Source organism: Buteo buteo, chromosome 5 (assembly GCF_964188355.1).
Source record: "Buteo buteo chromosome 5, bButBut1.hap1.1, whole genome shotgun sequence".
In the NCBI taxonomy this organism is placed as follows: Eukaryota; Metazoa; Chordata; class Aves; order Accipitriformes; family Accipitridae; genus Buteo; species Buteo buteo.
The window spans coordinates 19,408,805-19,430,175 of record NC_134175.1 but is presented as its reverse complement, the minus strand read 5'-3'; the positions used below and the strand labels follow the sequence as shown (position 1 = coordinate 19,430,175).

Here is a 21,371-nt window from a genome sequence, read left to right as displayed (position 1 = left end):
CAAGGAATAAAACAAACCCCACACCTGTATGAATGCAATCTGGTAGCTAGCAAACTGTTTCATCAGCCAAAGAGGAGAAACAACTGTTCCTTAATATACTTTTGAAGTTAAAACTGCTAGCTGGGATCTGACCATATTACACACATAGAACTTCTGCTTCCACAGCCCAGCTTTAACAGCAAAGAACAATATCTTTTATTCCGAGCTCAGAAAAATGTTTGTATAAGCCACCGGGCCAAAGGAAGAGTGCTGAGGGAAGCTGTAGCGATTCATGGCTTCCACAGGGCAGCTTCAGCCTGTCAGTCCCACTGCTAGCTTTCCAGCTGTTCACAGGACAAAGCATTCTTTAAGGCTTTTACAAGTACTTCAGCTCTTTTAAGAGACAAAACTTTTTTAGTTTTCCTAGCTAGCCCAGCACAGCTTAGATTTTACATCAAAGAAGTAAACTCAACTTTTTCTTTTCAACATTACAGCTGCATCATGGGTTTCATCAGTAAAGAGAAAGAACGTGCTTTATTGAAGGACCAGAGCCCAGGAACATTTTTACTAAGATTCAGTGAAAGCAGCAGAGAGGGAGCAATCACATTTACTTGGGTAGAAGGATCTCAAAACGGTAAGTCAGTAACAGGGAACATCTTTGTCCTCAAAATACAAGCTTACATCAGAACAAGAAGTCTTTATGCTCTTCTCTTTTACACCAAGAACCAGTGCAATACACCACTCTACCAGTCCTCACCCTTACAAGCAACAGGCCACAAGCAATAACAGGCAGATACCTTACTAGGTGTAGTTCATAAGCCACATAGTGGCTTCTTCAAGGTTTCAGATAGGACTAGAAACACTTCCCAGGTACTGTTTCTAACCCAGAGGTTTGTTAAGGACAAACTGCCTAGGCCATCTCCCCTGCCCCCTTAGGTTCTCTCTTAGCAAGACACCCTTAGTACATACACACCTGCATCTCCCTCCAAACCCATAGCATCAGAGACTTCTTTCCCAGCAAAAGTTCACTACAGCCACATCCAGCCCTCTCTGTATTATCGTTCTCTCCCACTACTGCACCTTGCATACGAGGCTCCTTTCTCAAACAGCTTTCTGTAACGTGTGGTCTGACACATTTGTTCCTTCCTTCCTTCCTTCCCACATTCTCCCTAGGTAAACCACGTATTCACTTCATTTTCCAAGCATTTCTCCTTCCTCCCATTTCTAGAAGAAGGACTGATGAAGAGCTTGTTTCTTCAGTTAGCTAGACTACTCCACCATCCTCTTTCAAGGAAGCCTAAAGACTTAAAAGCTGAGAAGAAGGAGGGGGGGAAGAGAAGAGCAAAACAAACAAACAAAAAAACCAAAACAAAAACAAAACACCCACCTCCCATATACCCAACCAGCATTCTTAGCTTAACATACAACTTAAATCAACCCCACCTGCCAGGATGGTGCAGCTGTTGACACTTCACTTGAATGAGCCCAAGTCCTACAACAGCTGGAAGAGAAACTGCTGAATGTACTTGAATGATTTCTTTCCTTTTGCTGCCTTCATACCCGAGACATCCAAAAATTAAGCTAAGAAGGGTGATGGTATTTAGAGCATTCAAGGAGGCTTTATCTCTTTATGACTCATAAGAGCTCCAAGTGGTGTATTGGGATCAAACTTTCTAATAGGCAGTAGAGTTTGAATGACATCATTTGAAAGGAGATTGAAAAGGTAGCACCAAATTAGTTAATGAAATATTGCAGTTAATTTCCATGACAGGTCACCCCAGTCATTCTGAATACAAAATACACCAAGAGCCATCACTATGTGCTATCCCCCTGTATGCCTTCCTACCCCACAAAGCAATTGGGCTCCCTTTGACAATCATTAAATATTTATCTGCAGCACAGTAGGTGTCATCCAGGTAAGCCTTTTGCTCACGTGACCTCTGAATTTGTGGAAGTGGCTGAAGCTTTTCTGGACAGTTTCAGAATAAACTTTGAAACCACTTTTAAGAGTCCCTGCTTCTCTCATCTGCAGAGCCCCAGTTCCATTCGGTGGAACCGTACACCAAGAAGGAGCTCTCTGCTGTTACTTTCCCTGATATCATTCGCAACTACAAAGTGATGGCAGCTGAAAACATTCCAGAAAATCCACTGAGATTTCTGTACCCAGATATACCCAAAGACAATGCCTTTGGCAAATACTACTCCAGGCCTAAGGAGGGTGAGTGCTATAAATAGCTCATACAGTGTGTGGTGTTTGTTCTTGAGGTACTTGGGCGCTGTGTAATTTCTGTGGCATAGAAGGAAAGGGTAGCAGTTGGACTGAATATCTTGGCAGCCTATCCCATGCTTGAGTGCTGCTCAGCTGAAAGGTGAGAACAGGCACCTAAGCTTTAGTAGGTTAAGAAAAGGTCTGGTCTTAAAGAGGCACATCATGAAATCTAGTTAGGTCAAAAACTGAAAACATAATTGTCGCTTGCCCTCGAATTGAGCTTTCATGGGAGCCCGTGAGGTATTTCAGAGATGTAGGTTCCCGCTAACAGCTGGAACCATGACTCATATTTGACTGTTAACACAGGACTAATGTGTAAAAGCCTGGCTGTGTGGGCCTGGCAAGATGTGTTGATACAGTTACATCAAACTTTAGGGGAGGTTTTTTTCCCCATTTTCTATAGGGGAAAAGCAAAAAAGAAAATAAAAGCAAAAAAGAAAATCTGACTAAAAATGGAATAAATTAACCATAGTGCTGTAAAATTCATGAGAGAGAGACTTGCATATTATCTGGGTCACAGGCTTTATTTTTGGTACAATAAAGATGGCAATGTGAAGTGAGCTTGGTAAAAAAAATTAAAAACAAGCTTTTTTTTTTCTTCTTGAAGCACCAGAGCCTATGGATTTGGATGGTCCCAAGGGAAACGGCTACATCAAGACTGAGTTAATCTCTGTATCTGAAGTGTAAGTTTCTACGGAATGCTGGATTTCTTGGAACTGATCCTAACTTTCTAGTTGTAGTTCATGTCTCTTCACAGTATTTAAGGTGTAGGTACCCCATCAAATCTTTCCTCTCTTTCTCTTTAAGGATCTGATCACACCACATTCATGCAGTGCTGTGTTTGAAACATCATTTTTAGGTAAAAACCCTAGAAACTTGCAGGAAGTTGTACTGGCAAATAATTGCTTGAAAAGCAAGTTCTTAAAGACTCGTTGGACTTGTTTGATTAGAATGTAGATCACTGAGTACTCCCAGTTTTCATTTAAAGCCATGCTGCCTTTGCAAAGCATGGTGTATTGCTCACAGGCTAGGTCTTCTTCACAAGAGACCCCATTAGCAGCCCTTCTGGACTCAAGAGCCAGACATGGTAGCCCAGCTGTGCCTCAGTTCTTTAGTGAAGGTTTGTCCCTGCTCTTCTTCTATTAGCCACCCTTCCAGGCTCCAGTCTCCAGAAAATCTACTCCCCATGTCTCCTGAAGAATTTGATGAGGTTTCTCGGATGGTGGGCCCAGCAGAGATTGACACTGTGGTATGTATCATAAAACAGCCTTTTGCAAGAGGATTGAGCTGGAACTTAATTTTTTCCTTTTTTTTCCCCTTCAAACATACATCAGACACTTAACACAAGCTAACACTTCAGAACGCATCTCTTCAAATGCGTAGGAAAAGCTGGGAATCCAGAGTTAGACTGGGATTGCTCTCAGTTGTTCTTTCCATTTGTTTGTGGGGATAGGGGTGAAGAAGAGGAGAGCAAAGTTTCCAGTGCGTATGTTGCAGAGGGAGGGAAGACAGGAAGGGAGGAAGGAATAACGCTGTAGTCCTCCCTGTGGGGTCTGGCTGGGGAGGGAAGCTAGAGCAGGTATGCGGCTTGTAAGTGTTCCCCTGCCAAGGCTGTCAAGGTGATGCTGGTTAACAGAGCAGTGTTGTCCTTTTGCGTTGTACTTCAGAAAAAAATTCCAAATTAAAGCATGGCTTCCCTCCCCACCCCCTTTGATCCCAAGATGTGAATCTGGTGCTATTTGGGGGTGGACCTGGTTGTGCTCTGTGGTTAGCAAAGACTAGAGTATTACGGCTTTACTTGGCTTGTTTAATTGACATTTATTTTTCTTGTTGCAGATGTGTTCAGCATATTCAACTTAAAGGCTGAGCTTTTTACTGCATCATTAACACAGCTGATTAGCTTATGCATCCTGCTCTGCAGTCAATGACTTGGTGACATGCTTCACTTCAACTCTTTGGTTTCTCAACCTGAAGGTCCAGTAGCAATTTTTAACTAATGGGAATATAAACAGCAGTCTGAGTAGCCTCCTTATGTGCAGTTTTTTTGTTTAGAAATTCTTTGTTGAATTTCCAGTTAACAAGATAACTGTACCAGAGAGGAGGATAAGAATGAGAGATCTCGGTGACAGGAGAAACATGCATTTTTTGTTTAAGGGAGTTAGTTAATTTTAACATTTAGAACAGTTGGCTGTACATAGAAGGCTTCAAAGGAAAGCTCGTTCTTTTGCAGAGGTGCTATTCAGAAAGCTTGCATCTTTGGCGTAACTACTTCTGAAGAACTTCCATAGCTTTCATTTTTCATCTGCATCACAGAAAGGAGAAGAGAAACACTCTGCAGGTACATGCCACACTGAATCCACATGCTGCTGAAGTTTGTCCTGGTTTTATCTTTTCTAAGGGCATAGCATACTGAGAGAACCTAAGCCAAAAATGTTACCTGCATTTAATTTTTGCTTGTTTCTTAAGGCAAGGTCTTGTGTAGGATGTTTAGCACAATCTTTCTCACAACAAGCACTTCTTAGGATGCTACCTTAAAGGTGCATTGGCACATGCTGAGCTTGCAGCTCAACCTGTACAATCAAGACTGAAGCCTCCACAAACAGCAGTCATGCTGTCTAGCAACAGTATTGGACAAAACAAGAACTTACTCTTAAAGAGTGCAAAAGGGGTTGGAGTATGTTTTTACTCACTGTGTTTAATCTACCAAGGTGAGGATCTGGTCACTCCTATCTTTTATGGTAATACATGCCCCATTTAGGTTGTAACAGGTGGACTGGAACTTTATTTTCTCATGTACTATGAACCAGGGCTTTTATTTAACTGTTGACTTGAACAGCTAGAAGACCCTACAGGCTTTGATAATGAAGTGTTTTTGCAACTGGGGATAAGGCGCAGGGAAGTGAAGAAGTTTTAGTTACATTTATACTGAGTAATGGCTGCAGGATACGCAATCTCTAGTACTTAGAAGGATAAAGATGTGCTTCCACCAGAGGAGGAACAGGTTTGCTTCTCAGCATGTTTGAAGATAATTAACAACTCACAGTTAAGAGGCAAAGTTATCTTAAGCAGCTGGTCTCTTCGACTAAGGGCATGTATTAGTCCAGACTGGTAATTAGCATGCAGCTGAGCAGAGGGACTGCAGAACACTGCCACGATCCAATAAAAGTGGGGGTCATGTTGGGTAGATTTCAGAAAGGGGAGGTTAAGTAGCTGAGGGCTGGTTCATAACAACTTTGTGATAATTTTTGGCCTGTAGCTCTTCTCACCCGTCTTACTTTCGCCCAATTCAGTTTGCTGTATTTGTCTCCAAAATACCAAATTCAGTCAATCTACTCAAGCTTCAAAAAACAAATCGAATAGAGCTGGGATAACTAATACTCAATGTCTGGTTAGTAATGTCTGAAAACATTCGACAGGTATCTTACAGGGTCGTGGTTCAATCTTGATCATTCCTAAGTTTCGAGTAAGAGACATTACTCTCAGCAGTTATTTGTCTGAGTATAATCTTTAATTGATCTACCAAAATAACAACACTTACAGCTACTATTATTGTGCAAAATACTACAGTTAAAACAATGGTAACTATCATATTGGTATCACATGAATATAACGATGTCATGACTCTAATTAATGCAAAGCATCTTATCCCTTATAGCAGATACAAGATTAAAGGATACAATTAAAATATGGTCAAGTGCCCTTGGCCGGGAAGGATTCACAGCGCCAGTGAATCACTTCACCAGCCCCCAGCCAGGGTACAGCCTTATAAGACAGCATTACCAACGCACAGCTGCTCAGCGTACTCAAAATCGACACCCTGTCAGCTACTTGCTCTGTTGCGCTCTGCATCCTGACAGCCCTACGGCAGTCTATGCAGATAGCTAATAGTGACCCCACCAAACAGTGTTCAGGCACAACGAACACTCATGCTGGATCCCATGTGTTAGGTACAGGACCCGGGCAGCCAGCTCTAGGTGACCCTGTTCGAGCAGGGGTGTTGGACAAGATGACCTCCAGAGGTCCCTGCCAACCTCAGCCTGGCTGTGAGTGACCTGGTTGCTTCTGCAGGTTCTCAAGCCACTGCTATCTATTGCCAATGCCTGGGAGGGCAGCAGTGGCCAGCATGCCTCACAGGGATTGCAGAGCTGCTTCTCTACTGTTCAGAAATGCTAGATCGATCAGCTGCTGCTTAGAAAATAAATGACTGGTTCAATTTAGGGTGTTGTGCTTAGGAAGACCGATGTGCCCCCTGCAAAAGCTCGAGAGAAAGAAAATTTAAAGGACCTATCTAGAGCATGTAGCATATGTATTTAAATGGAAAGCATTGCTAAACTGACTTGGTTTTGGTGCCCTGGGTTACTGAGGTTAACAGTGATACAGAATATCACAACTGGTGACTTAATGCTTTTATCTTATTATAACGAGCTGAATGCGGATCTGTATTGTAATGCAAAAAAATCCAGTATTTGTTTGAGCTACACCTTGTGCTCATGTTCTGTATGCAGCAGTTTGTTTTCATTACTTTTATACTTCAGTTTTATCGACCGTGGTGAAACTTTCTTGTGAGATTTAAAGCAATGGCCTTATTCATGGCTTTGTCTTTACAAGGCCAATAGTTCTAAAAGAATGTTTTTTTCCCCAATGGAATATTCTTTTGCCATTTTCAATAAATGGAACTGTCAGTTGACACTTTTGTCCTTTCTCTCATGTTTCGGCTACTTCTATTATAAAGATGATGTATCTGCCAATAATTTACTGTACATCTCATTTTAAACTTGTTTGTGCAACTCAACAGTTACAGCTCTGAAGCCTAAGGCAAGAATAGTTGCTTCTAATTCACTGCATTGTTGCAGGCCAGTCTGCATTACAGAGTTCTTAGAAGGTGGCTGTTAGTATAATTTTATTTTTGCTTGTAGCACATCACTGATTTTTTTTTTCTTCCCCAACGAAGCTTCAATAAACTCAACTTGAATTTCTAGTTTGAGTTGATCAGTAGGATAACTGATCTATAGCTGAACTTTGTAAGCTATCAAGCCAGCCCACTGCTGCATCATTTTTCTCTGGGGCTAGTAAGTGACATGATCCTTTGCCTCACACTTGTCAGGCTTTTATATTAACTACACAGCCAGAAGAATAATAAAGGAAAGAAACTGTTTGTGAGATGAAGGATAGCAGGAGTGAAGAGTAGGCAAGAGAGAGCTAGAGCTGTTGAGGGCACTTGGCCAATCCACTTAAGAACCCTAGCATTAACAAAAAAGCAACCACTGAAAGGACACAACTCTAGAAGTACAGGTTAAAAAAACCCCAAGAAATCAAACAAACAAACAAAAAAAAAACCAAACAAAAAGGGAAAAAAAAAGCACAGCTAGATCAGATAAACTCGTTTTGGTTTCCTGTAAGCTTTGCACAATGGAAATTACCAGAGTAGGTTTTCCTGGGCAGCCTTCCCTATGACTGAAGGCTTATTTCAATGGCAGTCATAATCAATAAAACCCACCACCATCATCATGATCTTGGTATTTCCATTTATTATGCTGTAAAAAGCAACACTATCTAGATTTTATTTTTTAAAATAAATAACTTTCATTTTCAGAACCAGTACAGCTCAAGTTTAGATTCATTCATGGGAAACTGCTAGAAATACATTCATCACTGTCTATTCCCCACAATACAGAATCTAGAAGTCAAGATCAGCCCAGTCAGTTACAATGACCAGAAGTACACTGCCAAGAAGTATAGTCACCGATAGTCCAGCTCTGAAGCAAAAAAATCTGGTACAATACATTTTGTTCACAAAGATAGGCTAATTAATGCTAAGACTATCACAATATTGCTGAGTACAAAGCATTAAGTTAGCATAACAATTTTAGGTTGTGATACAGAAGAAACATATATGACAAAAACAAAGGACTGGGGGAATCCTCTTTGGAGCATAAGGAAGTCGGCATTTGATAAGATAACCAAAAGCTATTTACGGTAAAATCTACATGTCAGTGTCATGAATGATAAACAGCCAAACCAATGTACTGCATATATTTATAAATAATGCCATGACTAAATAGCTGCATCGCTGAATTGGACATTACAAAATAATGCATCTTCTCACAATGAGAAAATATTAAAACTAACCAGCAAAAATGCACTGAAGCAAAGACTGGCTAAAAGCACTCAGTATGATTCAGGAAAGCGTTAAGTTTAGGGACAGCCATGATCTTTAATGTTAACTCAGTTAAAATCCTTCTTTTGTAGGTTGGGGATTTTTTTATATATGTGTATTATATAACATACCTATCTTTTAAAAATGCCAGTTTGAGCAATGCAAATTTCAGTTAAATCAAGCTAAATCAGGTATTTTTCTGAGAAGCTAAAGGATATGTTTTAATAGGAAAAAAATATGGAAGCAGTCAGATTAGCACTGAGATACAGAACACTAAACTAGAATCCATCTGAAAATACTCCTCTATGCTAAAGTTGACAGATCCCTTGCCAGAGAAAACATGTTGGAATTTAGTTCAGGGTGCAGCAGAGAAAAGGCCTTGTGCTATTCAGTGACCGATGTGGCTCAATAAAGAGCCAGAGGAAATTTTGTTTAGTTCTTGATTAGAACTAAGGTGGCTGTGACACAGGACGTGAAGAGATCAGGTTAAAAGCCTTCAGAAAAATAGCTGATCTTCAGAAAAAAAAGAAACAGGAGGAAAAAAAAAAAAAAAAGAGCTGCTTAAGAACAGTTAAGATTTTTGAGAAAAAGTGTTTGATAACCATGCCAGCCAGCTTCAAAATGCTATTTCGGGGCTTTAGACTTTCAGACTCTTCCAAGATTTCATCATCGTGAGGACAGTCACAGCTCGTGATGAGTATCAAGCACTTTTCCATGAGATTTGTCCTCCCGACAGGGAGGCAGTATGGCATATCAACGAGAGACTGTACAGGAACTTGACAGGATTTATTCTCAACTATACTGACCTGCTGGGTCACTCTGAAAAGTTACTTCTCACTATGCCTTAGTGTACACATTTGCAAAGGAGGGTAACATGGTTCATCCTTATAAAGTGCTTGGGCCATTCTAGAAGGAATTTGGGCATTATTTCAGAAGGATTTTGGTGCCTACACACAGAAAATTTGAACTTTGAGATCTACTAGTGATGTGTACACTATGTGCTAGGATAAAAATAGCCATATACGCAATTCTCGAGCACAATCTCCTTTTCCATATGCTAAACAATTCTTGCCTATAATTCTTGTGCTAAAATTCTTGCCTATGTCCAACAACCATGGTGTTTTGTGAATATCGAACTCTTAACTTTAAGCAACTGCTCACTTCTGAGGTTTTATGCCACAGCATTGGCAGAAGCAATTGCACACAGAATAGGGAACTGTTGTAACATTGTACTTCTGCAAACAACCAATATCTGCATTTCCCACGATGGGGCACGTGCCAAGACAATAAGTGCCACCGTTCACCACGAAAGGCACCTCCTACTTGTGCTCCAGATGCTGAACTCCTGTTCTATACCAGCGGAATCCCACTGATGCAATATCCCGGTCCCTGGTTGATGGTAGTGCAAGAAGAGAACATACCCCAATATTTGGCTTATCTCCCCTCTACTCATGCTTTGATTGGCTCTATGCTCCTTAAAGCTGTTTTACTCCATCCGTGTTCCTTATTACAAGCCTAAATTAAGTCAGATTTACAAGTAATATTTGGTTTAGTACTTCGCCTTTCACATACTTCCATTCCCCTCTCTGTTCCTGGTGCAACCGCCAAGAACACCACACGTGAGCCCAAAAGGGGGGTTTTGCAGCTTGTCAAGGCTTGCTGTAGTGCAAATATACCTGCAAGGAACACAACTGCATAGAGTGGAAGCACCCGCTTTCCCCAGGCACAGGGGAAGTACTGTAGCAGCTGAACATGGAGAGAGAGGAGGGAGGCGAGACAAAGGGAAATGAAAGAAACACTTCAAAAACAAAAGACCCACTAAACACGGTTTGATGTTACAAGTCACATTCCCCTATGCCATTTGGTCAAACAAACTTTAAAACAGATTCCCTGACAAGACTATCTCTAAGAACAAGCCTAGACCATTCACAACTGTCAGCTATATACTCTGTTGATATTTATATTATGTAAACATGGTTGTGTGAATTTTTTTTTTTCCAAAGTTAAGTGCAGATCCTTACTTAACACACCCAGCCTAAATCTACATCAGCATCCTCAGCTTTTGAAAAACCTCACTGACGCTCATACCTGACAGTACTCTAGCTCATCTTGGCCATACTGGAAACAGAGGGCTATAGAAACAAAAATTCAGCAGAAAAATTCCTGACCACAGACTAGAGTTCACATAGAACACAAAAATAAATTAAGTAGTGCACAGTAAAGCCAACAACAGCTAAGTATATTTATACATCAATTATATGCAGCATGAGGTAATATTGCTCACATTATGGAGGGAGATTCTTAGTTGGTTTTGTTTCTTTTGAGAGAGATTGGATTTGTCCTGTGCGTATAGAAACTCCTGTAACATAACACTGAAGTAACAGAGACTTCTGTAAAATATATACCACTATCGGATAGAAACACACACGCTCTTCATTACTTATGTATACCACAATTAAATAGGTAAGTGATTTGATTCTTAGGATCTAGCTGAAGATGATTATAGTAAGCCATCTAGATTTTTATGAACCGTTCGGTTCTCTTTTCCATTGTTGGAATCCTCTGATGGCGTGTATTGGACCTGATATTCTTGAAGAATTTTAAATACATCATGGTGTCCAAAATGTAAAGCTTCATCCATAGGAGTGTTATTCCACCTACAGGAAGGAAGGAAGGAAGGAAGGAGCACAGTATTCAGCATTATAAGTACAAAAGCACCAAAAATCTAGTTCTTTACATACTACTGTGCTAATAATTAGGCACACAGACTACACTAAATTCAGTGACTATGAAAATACTTCATAAGCTGAGCATAACCTTTTAAATAACGGTTTTAATGGTTTCACCATTTTTTTTATCCCTGTTTGCTCTGCAGAACCTACAGAGAACCAGCAGGATCCTGTTCCTTCTGCTTCAGTGTACTGGCTCAATACATTCCACTCTTATTTGATACTGCCTCTCCTCGTGGGGGCTAGAGAGATGCTATTAGAGCCTCTGTCCTCCCAACTGGCAATAAAACCGCTCACCTGTCTTTGGGGAAAGGATTCACTTTGCATGCTTCCAGTAGAAATTTAACAACGTCCACATGTCCTGTAAGAAAAGCAGGCTTGTGAGTGTACATACTTACATGTATATATAAATACAAAGTTTTAAAAAGCAGGGATGCACATACAGAGAGTGAAGATGCTCTAAAGAAAGCTGACCACATATAGAGAGTGAAGACACTCTAAAGAAAGCTGACCACATTTCCATTAACAGATAGCAAATCATCTATGAGGTGACATTACCTTCTGCAGCTGCTACGTGCAGGGCTGTTCGTGAGTCATAGTCTCTCTGTTCCATATCCATTCCTGACAGAGCAAATCTAAAAATACCAAACAAAAAAAAAAAAAAAAAAAAGATTACAGAGAAAAGTCTTACATAATTAAAACAGGTTACAAAACTAGCATGGAACAACACCGCTATGCTGAAACTTCTGCTGCAAGATGATATCAACAGCACCAAAAGCACATCATACCTTCGGTTATAATGAAAGGGGCCCTTACTGCTTTGCCTTTAAAAAAACCCAAAAAGGTAGGGGCTTAACTTTCTTTCTGGTCTCTAGTTGTTATAAAGAAAAATGAAATGTCTTTGCAGGCAACGTAACAGTCAACATATCTGATTTAAAATGTAACATGGACAAGCTAAGTCATATAAGGCAAAGTAAATTTATGCCAGCTGAGGAAATCCAGGGAGGGCTCCAAGTCTGAAAATCCTGAACAGCGTTAATGTATTGGGAGAGTTCTTTCATCATGCTACGGTGGTCTGGGACAGCAAAATTAAACCATACACATTTTTCCACCCACTAACAATGTTCAGATATATTCTAGCCAGATTAATATGTTTATTTAGTCTCTTACCATTATTACTTTAAATGTTGCCAGATTCTATTCCAGATTTAAAAAGCAAAGCTAGATTTCCTAGCCTCTGCAACAACAACATGCATTTTCCAGCCTGAATTTTTGTGGCTGTTTCAGAATTGAATTATAAAACAGGCAAGAGTACAACTAGGATTTTCTGCCATCACTATAAAAAAACTGGTTAAGGAATTGTATTTCACTATGATCCAAAGAAACGGAAAACGAATGGGATTGCAGGATAGTGTGAGGGTACCTTTCTGATGGTTAGGTTTGGGTTGGGTTTTTTTGTTTGGTGGTTTTGGGGTGAACATATTCAATCTCCAGTGCAGCTCGGACGTCCCCAAGGGGGACACAGTGTGTGTGCATATTCATAAGTAAACAAAAACAGCAGGTACCAAACAAGAAGCATTCCTATTCCCAACCCCACACCAATTTTTACCTCCGGAGTGCAGACACATCCCCCGTGTAGGCAGCAAACAGCAGATTTATCACAGACTTCACCTACAAAGAAAGATGAAGTCCAGTTTATTTAGCTTCTGTCCTCAAAAAGAAAACAAACAGAAAACCCAGAAAAGCCCAGCATGGCCGGTTGGTCCAGTGCTTATGAACTTGTTAATTTTATCCCCTTCCCTGGCTGCATTTTGCAGGATAGTGTAAAACACTGGAAGAATTCATTCCAGCTTGCTTTGCTACCAGTACTTTTAGGTCTGTCTTTCCAAAGTTGAAGTCATAAGGACAGTAAAAGAACCACAAAGCGTGCATTTCTCCTCTGCTGTGGTAAAAAAGATAAGCCTTGCTGTATGGACAAACCATATTTCTCTCTTTGATTTCCCAGTGACACCGAGTATTGAATTACACAGACAGCATCACTTTACACAATTCATAAACCAGAAACACCTCATAAGATAAACTAATTCTGGAAAAGTAAGATTTTTTTTTTTTTTTTTTTAAACAGAGAAGACTCCTAATACTAGGAGAAATCTGTTAGCAGAAGAGAAGAAATGATACTGGTTTTGCTTGTGTTACAGATTTTCCTTGCATATATCTAATATTAGAGACTTTCCTTAAATAAACAATTTTAGGCAATTCTATCACATAATGAGCCACTACAAGAAAAGCAAGGTTTCAAGGCAGACAAAAGTAGGATCTTTCTAGATCAAATAACAATGGTAAAGTCTCAGGCAAGTAGTGCTTTTCTCAGCTGTATTAATTAATAAACAATACTGTTAGGCTACACCAACCTCATCCCATGCACATTTTTAACACGTCTTGGCTGTAACAACTCTACAAGTTTTAACAAGAGCCAAAACCAACAAGACAGATGGTTTTAAGCATCCCACAGCAGCTTCTTTCACAAACTGATAGAGCCACTTCTAGGCACCATTTCAGAGTCATTTCCAGTAAACATTCTAAATGCTGCCTTGCTTTTTAAGTTGAGTCTACAAAGTTCTGTTGCTGCTACCAGCCAAGTAACAGAGATAAAGGAGAGAACTGATTCTGCTTTGACCTTCTACAACAAGCAGGAACAGAAAAAAAAAAACCACAAAAAATTAAAATCACCACCCACAACAAAGTCTCCCACAGAATTCTGCAAAAACACTGGCCTATTTTCACAGGGCCACAGATGAACCAACATCTGTGCCTCTTCTAAACTGAAGTAGTGGAATTGCTTGTTATTTTTTACACCTCAAACATGCACTGACGCAAAGAAGGACTGAAGCAAAAGGAGACGGAGGCACAAAGGCCAGGATGAAACACAAAAGGGAAACGGAGCCACTCTCCTTACTCCAGCATCCACGAACTCCTGCAGCTCCGTTTCGGTTTGCACCATGAGGCTCACCAGGCTGAGAAGCCTTGCCCAGCAAGCGTGAGACCTGCTCGGCAGGATCTGCCGGTCTCCATCCCTTCTCGGGAGGCTCAGTATCCCCCAGGCTGCTCCTAAACCTGACTGGCTCCAAAGGCTGGGCCTGACATCATTTCCCAGACCCTCCTCACAAGCATTACAGAGGGCAGGCCTGAAGTAACTGTTCCTCCCATGAAGATTTTTTGGTTTAAAGCTTCGGAAAAAACCAAAACAAACCCCCAAAACCACCAAACACACACACCCCCCGCCCCGAAACCAGCGCCTAAGAATCCAACAGCGTATCAGTGCGGGCTTTGCTCCGGACAGAAAGCCGGCCGCCCCCGGCTGAGCCCAGCCACCCACCCCTACAGCCTCCCCCCGCCCCGGGGCAGCTCCTCGCCAGGCTGCCCCGCGCCCCACAGCTGGGCTTCGCCTTCTCTCCAGCCCTCGGCTCAGCACAGCAGTTACAGGACCACGGGAATGAGCCGCCACAGGCGCCGCGCAGGGATGCTGCGTCTCATCGTCGCTGTGGTAAACCTGCAGGTGTCACGGAGACAGCATCACCTCCAGCACCGGCACCGGCGAAGGGCAGAGAACACCCAAGAGCACGATAGGAAACACCGCAGTCACACCAAGCTGTTAGAACCTCCTAAAAGCATCTTTTCTAGATACTGGGCTGCAGACTCTACTTAAACGCAGGCATGAAAGGGGAATTTAGCTTGATAATCTCGAAATTTCATCAGGATGATTCAGGAGCTTTCCCTGCTGAGAGAGAAGTTGAGCGTGGCTCTGCTGCTGGTGCCCCGCAGGCAGACCTGCCTGGGTGCACTCAGACATTTCAGGTCCTGCCGGTGCTGAAAACTCCCTTTTGCAGGATCTAGGATGAGGAAATGACATTACGTCTTTAACAAAAACCATTTCAGAGGTAACTGATCATCTTGGCTGGGCTGCTTTATGCTTCTGGGAAATGCAAATGCGTGTTAAAATACCAAAATAAAAATAACACGCATTCCTTCCTTACAAAAAAATAACTTTCCAAGTGCAGCTGCAGCCAAGAATCCCTCTGGATTCAGCTGAACATTTTGCTAAGAAGACATTTTCATTTTCTATAATGATGTGACGAAATGTAATTTGGAGATTCCTGAGGCTTTCTAACACAATCATCTTCAGCCATGTCTCTCGGCAACCTGGGAGAGGTTAAAGCCACTCCTTTCTTAAGACAAATAATGTAAAATCTCCAAGGTCGTATTATCACAAATAAACTTCTTGATGGATGAAAACAAAAAGAAATGCAAGTTCAGACAAAAAGAAAAAATCTTTTCTTGTTCAGTTCAGAAGAAGGAAATTTGAGAGGAAATATGACAGCTCTCTGTACAACAGTAAAGGTAATGGGATACAAAAAGCAGGAGAAAAACAAATTTAGCAGGACAATTATGACAAAATAATTATCCAAAACTGGTCAGGACTGAACTGAAGCTAGAAAAAAGCAGACAGAATGTAGCCATCATAGCTGAAACACACACCCCCCCCCCCCCCAGGGCTACCTGCCCTGTTTCAAATGAGACTTTCCTGATTTAATGGAATAATTAGGTTGGATTTGCTAGCAACAAAACACACCTAGACCCTGTATCTGTACCCTACTCTATCAGCAGCATAGTTCAGGCCAAAAAATAAACAAATTTTATAAGGTATGAAATGAAATTGCTCAAACGGCAGCCATAAACAACAAAGATGGACATAGAAAGTGAATTCAAGAATAAAATTTAAAAGTCTGCAAATACAAAATACATTTTGAATTCAAAGAAAGAACATAAAGTCTCCATGAGCATCTTCTGGAACATCAATTAGTTTTCAAGAGAACATTAATCTAAGCAGCATATATAGTAAACCATCATGTAAGAGGTTATCATTTACATTGAGAAAAAATTATGTGAAAACAGCTTGCTACCAGAAGCTGCAACAAACTCTTAGACTGCCATAAAATCAAGCACAATCAAGGCTTCAAAAATGCAAAAAAAATTTCTCTGCCCCCAAACTCACAGCCTACCAGCCTGAAATAACAGGTCCGTTGCAAAAATCGAGAGCCAAAGAAACTCTAAAGTGGGAGCAGCAAACATATGATTTTAACTGTGGGGGTGAAATAAACCAGTGGACAACAGATGAGCTGTATCCATTCAACCTAAGTAGGGCACAAGGGTCAAGGCAACTAATTTAAGTGTTTAGAGACTCTGTCACTGAGCTTCTCACCGAGTGGCTCATTATGTTCTACATGCCATACTCAGTATTGGTGTTTCGCTTAACTGCACTGATGAACTCAATTTCTCCCTCATCTTCAGAAACAGGAACAGAAAGTTTACCTTCAACCTGACAGCCATGAATTGCCTTTTTGTACTGCACAGAATTTCTTAACTATTAAAATTTAATAAAAGGAGAAGGGATGGAGTCTCTTCGCTATACGTGAGTTGGATCAAACACTACCATACAGCTATGTAGCAGTATCAAACCCAGAGCAAAAACTGTTCCACCTTTTGTCAAATGGGAGATAAAACCTGCATGCACCACACCAGAGGAACTTAACAGCTCTCTTGTCATCATGCCAGAAAGAGAGAGCACTACTCACTTAGCTACGCTGAAACCCTCCCTGTACGACCCTCTTTCCTGGGTGCTGGATATAAGCCTCGTCATCCAGGCAGTGAAATCAGCAAGGAAAGGTTCCTCAGGAATATTTGTGTCACTCAACACTAAAGATCAGAAGTCCCAGACCCCACACCTTGTATTTTCACCTTCAGGTTAGCAGGTGTTAGAGGTCTCAGACTCCGCTGGATGAAGCTACTATGAACTCAGTCTAATGCTGGCAACAGTCCTGCTTCACGTCAGAGGTGGCCAAATGACCACGACCTCCAGAGGCCCTTTCCAACTAACCGTTCTGTGAGTCTGTAGGTAAGAACGCGAGCAGCACAAGAAAGAAAAATCAAGACTGTTGTTGCTGAAGAACTACACCGAAGTCAAGTTAAAGGAAGGAAACACTCGGAGTTCAGAGCAGCAGGAAGTCACACCACTGCGGCAGACGTTTCAGATAAACACAGGGGGCCAAAAGGGGAAGGGAAAAAAAGAAAGGAAAAAAAAAAAAAAACACACCAACCCCAAACCCCAAAAGCACAGACCAAGTAAGATACAGCATTGAAAGTTACAAAGGAAAACTGACTGTTAAAGTGACTCCTAGTCCAAAGCTTTCATACCACAGTTATTCTAAGTATCTCCTAAGCCTAACTGTGCTAAAAGGTTTGAAGAAATCTCCTTCGAGCAGCAGGATTCAGATGTGAAACCAACTGCACATGAATGGAGGCAGCACAGCAAAACACAAGGGCTGTCTCAGCATTTCAGGGAGCACATGCCCAGCGCAGAGCATGTACATTGCTGTCCCCCCTTCTCTGTAAACACATTGTTAAAGTACTTTGGTAAGACATGATAGTTTTTGTTTTCTTTTTCAATTTCTCAGTGTACCAACCTGAAAAACCTAATGAAATAGTAAGTTTAACTTCAGTATTAATATGCTGAAGTTACTTATCACAAGTGAAATTTCAACACATCTAATTGAGCTGAAAGGCTTGACTGGTATGTGGGAACAGCCTTGGTGGGCTGCACACCCAAATCCAGCCGACACGAGAAGACTTATTTAAATAGTCTTAGTCTCATGATGGCTAATAGCAAATCCCCATACAAGCCTGAGTTGAGAATCACTTCTCTCGTAACACAGATGGGTTTAGAGGATTTTTTTGTAACGTAGAAGAACGGCATGTGTATCACTGCCTAGGTCTAATGCTATCAGCAGAAGACTCTCCAAACACTTCAGAGAGCAAGCTGCTATCCTTATTGGCACTAAGATGGGAAACTGAGGCCCAGAGATGGAAACGAACTGCTATGGTCTCGAGGCAAACGAAGAGCAACCTGGCACCTTCTGCGCACTGCCTCACACGCTTCAGTGTTCGTATAAAACAACCAAACCTCAAGTGGGAACCAAACCCAAGCAGGTGGCCATACCAGCCCCACGCTCCGTACCTGCCCGCATGTCCCTGTCGCTACGGGGCTATCTGTCCTGCACTGCTATGGCTGCAACAACACCAGCACAGCAGGCGAGCCTCCGCTCCGTACTCCGCTTGGGTCGGGAGAGAAAAGCCAAACAGCTGTGCATGCAAAGAAAACAAATCCTTTAGAAAAAAATTAATTTAGCTCAGGGCTGGATTAATTCCATGAGAAGCTCTTAGCTAAAAAGGTCACTGAATCTGGATTTTAATTTCCTACTGCATCCTGCTTCCTGAGAGCGCTCCCCCCCACCCAATTTCTTTGAAAACATTACAGAATTTGCAGTCTAAAAAAATATTACTTCCAACTTTACTGTTTCTCCAGGTGGCTGAGGAATACAGGCCAGCCCAATAGTTTAAAATGGTGCTGCTAGAGGCAATATAAACACGGAAAACCAAACAGAACCCCCTAATCTTTCCAGTGCTCTTTACACAATATTTAGGGACAATGCCACAGGTTAACCTTCAAAAAAGGTGTTCAAAACATTGGGAAAAAAGGTTGTTTGAATGCATATTGTTTCTCAAGAACTTTACCATATCTGAACTTTACTGTGCATCAGACCCAGTGTGCTGACAGGAGACTTTCAAATACAACAAGGGGGAGGGGGAGGGGGTAAGAGAGAAAGATAGTAGAGGTAGTTGAGAAAAACTGGCCACCACTCTCTTCTCTCACATCTCTCTTTTTGAGCCTAAAATGGGATGCAGTGTTTCCATTTGGGAACCCTGCCCTCCTGGCCAACTGGCTTGAAGAGCAAAGTTTTAAACGTTCCCCTGCACAGCACAGGGGTGCAGAGATAAATCGGGAAATAAACTTCAGCTCTTGCAGCTCAGCACTTCCCTAATGACAAGCAACTGTCATACCGGCCCCAGGTCCCGATGCACTGGGATCTCAGAGCGGGTCCCAGATAAGCAAGACTCTTGGTGCATGATACCCCACCGCCCAGCCTCCCGAAAAATGCTGCCAGCTGCAGGAGAGCTGCACTGGAGTGGGACTAAAGCTCTGCAGCTCTTCGCCAGCGTAGACAGAATACACGGGAGAAATCGGACCGACTTGTCCGGAAGCGTCTCTGAGGCACACTTCTCCACGCTGCTAAAACCCACCAACGCCGCAGCACAGTTAATCTGCATTCATGATACCTCGGCTGTCTTCCTTTGGCACCTGCACCAACAACCGAGGACGAGGCAGCACAATTTCCCTATTTATACAAAAAGTCCAACCGATGTTACTTCAAAACCGCGGATCCTGGCTGCACACTGTTACAACCTGGGGAAAGACGAGAGCGCAAGGCGCTCAGCCATTTCTCTGATGCCGTCCAGGCTCTCTCCTCGCCCCGCTGAAGGCCACCCCTGTTCGGCAGCTGGGTCACACCGACGTGCTGAGCACATCAGCAAAGGTCCCGCTCGCCAAGAGGTCCCGTCCCCTGCCACGCCGAAAGGCCTGCCGCTGCTGCCGCCGTACGCGCCGAGCTTCCGCACCCATTGTTAGCGGCACACGGCATCGCTAATCCGGCTCAGCGCTGGATTAACTCTGAAATGCAAAAAATAGATTTTTAAGCTGTTTAAGGTGAGCGTGTGTCTAGCAAACGAGGATTAACGTTTCATACTGGGCAGAGACTGACTGCTGTAAACTCTTTCTATTCTCCTGACCTTTGCAAATGACCAAGTAGTGACAAGTAAGGCAGAAGCAAAGAGTTTACGTGAGCCAAAAGGGACTGTGCAAAGTAATAAAAGCTCTAAAATCAACAGAAATTCAACTTCACAGTAACATTGTTCTGCCACTTTTCCTAAAGCGGATCCCCCTGACGAGGGTCATCTGAGTAGGTAGCAAAAAGCAATCATTCCTCCTGCTCTCCAGAAAAACTGCAGATTTTTAGATGCTTATTTTATCAATGGAAAAAAGTTCCTGAAATCTAAGGTGCCAATATAAATTCTGAAATAGCAGTGGTGACCTATAAAAACCAGAAAAAAGTAAATCTAGAGCACAAATTAAACAATTCAGTCATCCAGTTTTTACACACTGAACTTCTAAGTCAACTATGCTGAAGCATAGCCTATAGATTACTTGGTTCCTGCATGTAAGGTTTCAAAACAAAACCAAACCCAGACAAATCCGCTCAAAACGAATTTTGAAGCTTCAACTTTGAAATTAAAAGGAGAATGCAAGTAGTCCCTAAAAGGACAAAAATAAACCAGGGATGAATCTCAAAGAGGAACACAGGTGTCTGTACGTTCAGACTAGACAAGACCACCTATTTTAAAAATTGACCATGTTTGTATTTACAATTAATTTGCAATAAACTGGAATCTGCTCTCTGGGGTCTGCTGACAAGGCTAGTAAAAAAAAAAAAAAATCACTGTTCGAGTCTAGAAGAGACAGCCATAGTTATCCTTTAAAATACCATTCCTCAATATAAAGGTAAGCTGTATTTTGTAGGCAAAGAAATCCCAATCGAAAGTCACTATCTTTGCAACTGAGCTTCTGCTTTGTTTCCTAAGAAGTAAAGTGAAAGTTATTACCTAAGGGTAAGTAAAACATTTAAAAGTAAAAAATAAGACTGAACCGCCAACAAATATCCAGCCAAAACAATACGAGTTTGTCAAAAGCACTTAAGTATTACTCTGCCCTCCCACTGAAGTTTCTTCCAGCTAAAACTGCAAGTTTTCAGTCTGGCACAAACAGGTCTCTCTAACATCCAAACTGGTATTTAGATGTGCCACTGCTGGAGAAGTGCACGTGTAACACCTCTCACGCAGAGATCTCCAAGCACAGCTAAGCATTATCCCCGTTTCACAGCTGAGACGTGAACATTCGTACTTACCCGCGTGCCCCGGTCCCATGCAAGCAGCCTGCCAGGATACGACACCCAAATTTAAGCGCTGTGTTTTATTCACCGAATCCCAAACTAGTTTAGGTGCCACCCAGGCGACGGCCGGCTCTGAAGTGGTCTCAGGGCTCGCCTGGCGAGGTTCTGCCCCTGAGTATTTCTCGGGATGGACAGTCCAGGAAGATGCTCTGAGCAGCCTCTGGATTAAGCCACAGCATTACCTTATTCTACGGAAAACTAAGTTACCTAAGAAAAGACAATTTCTCTAAATAACTTTCTGAAGCACGCAAAAATAAGTCTTTCGGCTTGAGTAAGAG

General features: G+C 42.0%; 2 protein-coding genes across 5 annotated transcripts in view; one reads left to right on the top strand and one right to left on the bottom strand.

Annotated features, from left to right (window-relative positions):
- The window catches only part of STAT1 (signal transducer and activator of transcription 1), a 33,656-nt gene extending 22,231 nt beyond the window's left edge, over positions 1-11,425 (top strand). For 2 of the 4 annotated variants that reach the window (XM_075028009.1, XM_075028010.1), the window contains 4 exons: positions 474-613; positions 2,012-2,197; positions 2,856-2,931; positions 3,395-3,942. In XM_075028009.1, coding sequence (XP_074884110.1) covers positions 474-613; positions 2,012-2,197; positions 2,856-2,931; positions 3,395-3,590 — 598 coding nt within the window. In that variant the 3' untranslated portion in view covers positions 3,591-3,942. Of the gene's footprint in view, positions 1-473; positions 614-2,011; positions 2,198-2,855; positions 2,932-3,394; positions 3,943-4,084; positions 7,603-11,280 lie in introns of those variants that run through there. The other 2 variants (XR_012650412.1, XM_075028011.1) reach the window with 2 other exon arrangements.
- The window catches only part of GLS (glutaminase), a 69,106-nt gene continuing 55,491 nt past the window's right edge, over positions 7,757-21,371 (bottom strand). The window contains exons 15-18 of the mRNA XM_075028015.1: positions 12,744-12,805; positions 11,693-11,769; positions 11,432-11,495; positions 7,757-11,062 (exon numbers count right to left, since the gene is read on the bottom strand). Coding sequence (XP_074884116.1) covers positions 10,906-11,062; positions 11,432-11,495; positions 11,693-11,769; positions 12,744-12,805 — 360 coding nt within the window. The 3' untranslated portion in view covers positions 7,757-10,905. The remainder of the gene's footprint in view (positions 11,063-11,431; positions 11,496-11,692; positions 11,770-12,743; positions 12,806-21,371) is intronic.